The sequence below is a fragment of the Pteropus vampyrus genome, unplaced genomic scaffold (assembly GCF_000151845.1).
Source record: "Pteropus vampyrus isolate Shadow unplaced genomic scaffold, Pvam_2.0 Scaffold559, whole genome shotgun sequence".
Taxonomy (NCBI): domain Eukaryota; kingdom Metazoa; phylum Chordata; class Mammalia; order Chiroptera; family Pteropodidae; genus Pteropus; species Pteropus vampyrus.
In genome coordinates this window covers 14,308-17,845 of record NW_011889340.1, presented here as the reverse complement: position 1 = coordinate 17,845, position 3,538 = coordinate 14,308, and the positions used below count along the sequence as shown (strand labels likewise).

Below are 3,538 nucleotides of genomic sequence, written 5' to 3'. Positions count from 1 at the left end.
ATCATGTTGTACACTATAAAGCATCATGTTGTACACTATAATCTTATACGATGTTATATGTCAATTATATATATCTCAATAAAGCTGTAAAAAGTGAATAAATTTTCAAGAATAAAATCATGCAGCTAGTACTCTTTGACATGAGAACTAAATTACGAATATGTAACAGTGAAATATATTTTAAAGTCCCTAATGTACGATAAATAACCACTCTCTGCTAAATGACTCATGAGATTAAAAAAGACATCACTGGGAAAATAGAAAATATTGCAAAGTGAATTATAAAAAATTAATAGCTTTCAACTAAACCTGTGTTCAGGTAAAATGTATAAACACTTACTATGACAAAAGAAAGTGAGAGTGAAATAAATAATCCAAACTTTCATTTTAAAAAAGCAAGAAAAGAAGATAAATAACAATTTCAGTAAGTTCTAAATCTTTGAAATCCAAGTGATGCAGAAAGTGGTCATTTTTTTCTAGACCTGAATTTGTGGATCCAGGGTTGCAGATCAGAGGGAGGAACTGGGACCCTATGGCTCAGAGAACACAAACTAGATCCACAAACTCAGGTATAGGAAAGAATCCTCATGCTATTCCTCTCTCTTCCCATTCCCACACCTTCAGAAGAAACTTCAGAAACACATTATACAAGCACATTCACGAGAAACAGGAAACTACTATCATGACCCACAGTTTCTGGTTTTACCTAGCAAGTCAGGAAGAGTACAGAAGGATGTGCTTCTTAAAGATTTCTAGTCTCAAAAGAGAGATGATAATAAGACAGTCTAGATTCAAGACCTGAGCTGAGAGCATATTTCATCCTGTCAACCATGAAAAACAATAAGAGCACACCAGCATGTCAAGAGGAATTTTTGCAGCATTAAAAGATTAGTATCTAGTACAGAATACTTAAGAAACTATTACAAATGTAGGAAATAAAAATGAAATAGCCCCGTCAAAAAGTGAAAAAAGAATATGGACGTACAACTGAAAAAAAAAAAAAAGAGAGACATCTTCGATTATCATCAAAACATTTAAAAATACTTAAGTTCACTGTAATGATAATCAAAACTTTATACAAGAAATGAGAATCTATTTTGCACCATCAGATTGGAAAACATTGTAAAAGTCTGATAATATATTGTGTTGACATGAATGTGGAGTAAAGGGCACTTTCACACATTATTGGCAGGAAAGCAAACTGAAAAAGCAATTTGACTATATTCAATAAATTTAAAGATGCTTATATCTTATGACCCAAAAATTAACATCCTATGTATGTACATGAGAGGACCTCTTGAACGGATACACATTCAGAATTTCACGAGAAAATTTATTGCTGGATTTGTATATTAAAAACTGGAAAAATATAATTGTCTATCAACAGTATAATAGACAAGTGTGACATAGTTATATGTCAACATAGAATATACTAGTAAAAATTACTGCTACAAAAATCAGAATGAATAAGTTTGACAATGTTTAGTGAAAAATAAAATAAATTGCAGAAGGCACATAGAGTGATTTCATTTATGTCAAGTTTAAAATCTAGCAAAATGGTATATAATTCTGTGGATGCATAAATGTTTAAAGAAACATCTAGCAAATGTTTAAAGAAACATTAAATTACATCAGAGTTCGATGCAGAAAATGGGGAGAAGGACAGAACCAGGCTGAAAGTACTCAGTTTTAGAATATCTGAGTATCTGAAATTTCAGAAACAAAAGTGGCATTATGTGAGGACTGCATAATGATCAATTAAGCTTTATGATGGAGATGCATATTGGTAAAAACAAATCTTCTAAAAAAAATTTGGTATTCCATGAAAAAACTTATGAATGAAGATTCCATTGGACTAGCACTATCATTCTAAAGATACTTCTTAGAGTAATAATCTGAGATACGCATTGCTCTTCATTGCTACATGATTTGCATAAAGGGAAAAAGGAAAAAAAGGACATTAGCCTGTCACAATTGAGAATTTTGTGGAATATAGTTTGGAAATTATTAAGCACTATAAAAATCTAACAAATGGTCATTGCAGTAGCATCATTTGGTAATTCTGTCTTTTATAACTTGTACCCATATGAGTATTATGGATGGGACCACCTATTCTTTATTTACTTTAAAGAGCAATAACAATGGCTTTTGGTTAGAATTTTAAAATTTCTACGCACTTTTTTTTTAACTCACTGACATGATACTGTAAACGCTAGCAAATAGTTTGACAGATTTGTCCAAGTCCTTTATATGAATTACAAAAAACAAAAAACATTTAGTGACAGAAAGTGATCTCTTAATTAAAACGCTTATAATTAGGCAGAAAATTGGATATTTGCATACCTATGACCAAAACGTGTATTTTATTTATCCAACAATTTCTTTTGGACAACTTTCCTTATTGCTTCTTTAACATCTTTGTTCCTCAAGCTATAGATCAAAGGATTTAACATAGGACTCACAAAGATATAAAACACAGCCACAATTTTCCCCTGTTCTACAGATGCCTCAGAAGGAGGCCTAAGATGCATGCAGAACAGTGTCCCATAGAAGATAGTGACAGCCGTCAAATGGGACCCACAGGTGGAGAAGGCCTTGCGCCTCCCCTCAGCAGAGCGAATACGCAAAATGGCTGTGAAAATGAAAATGTAGGAGATGAGAATCAAGGTGAGAGAGCAGGTGAGGTTGGAACCCGCCACCACAAACATGGCAGTTTCTTTGACGTAGGTATCTGAGCAGGCAAGGACTAACAGAGGTGGGTCCGCACAGTAAAAGTGGTTGATTTCATTGGGTCCACAGAAGGAGAGACGAAGCATCAGGACGGTCTGTACCAGACCATTTGCAAAGCCATAAACATAAGAAATAGCAACGAGAGAGATGCACACACATCTGGACATTCTGAGACCATATAGCAAGGGTTTGCAGATGGCCACGTAGCGGTCATAAGCCATCACTGTGAGCATATAATAATCTGTGATCACCAGGGTAATGAAAAAGTGGAATTGTATAAAGCAACCAATGACAGATATGGTTTTTCTCTTGGATAAGAAATTAACCAGCATCTGAGGAGCGATGGTGGTGGTGTAACAGAGATCCAGGAAGGACAGGTGACTGAGGAAGAAGTACATGGGAGTGTGAAGTCTCGAGTCACTTCTGATTAACAAAATCATGCTCACGTTGCCGACAACCGCGACCAGGTAGATGATGCGGAACACCACGAAAAGGACAGGCTGCAGCTCCACGCGATCCGTCAGTCCCAGGAGAATAAACTCAGTCACTGTTGTGTAGTTTTCCTTTAACATTGTGTTTGCTTCACTTCAATTGAGGTCTAAATAAAGGAAACGGAAATTCATGTGTTTCGTCATTCATCCATTAGTCCAATCATGTCACCTGATATACCTTCCACTTTTCTCAAAGTCATAAATACAGGTGGTATAAGGAAGTAGCCTAGTAAGCAGGCAATTGATGTTTGAAATATCTAATAGAACTCCTTTATATAAGGCAGTCAAATTTTTAAATGCTTTTCTGCAAGTCTTTT

At 34.9% G+C, this 3,538-nt stretch overlaps 1 protein-coding gene across 1 annotated transcript; it reads right to left on the bottom strand.

The window, feature by feature from the left end:
• Window positions 1-2,363: 2,363 nt before the first annotated feature.
• LOC105308227 (olfactory receptor 1030-like) lies at window positions 2,364-3,302 on the bottom strand. Its single transcript, XM_011384071.1, has one exon. The coding sequence runs from the start codon at window positions 3,300-3,302 to the stop codon at window positions 2,364-2,366; it is 939 nt and encodes a 312-aa protein (XP_011382373.1).
• Window positions 3,303-3,538: the final 236 nt, after the last annotated feature.

Coding starts and splice junctions, on each gene's coding strand:
- LOC105308227 (XM_011384071.1), bottom strand. CDS start 3,302: ATGTTAAAGGAAAACTACACAACAGTGACTGAGTTTATTCTCCTGGGA.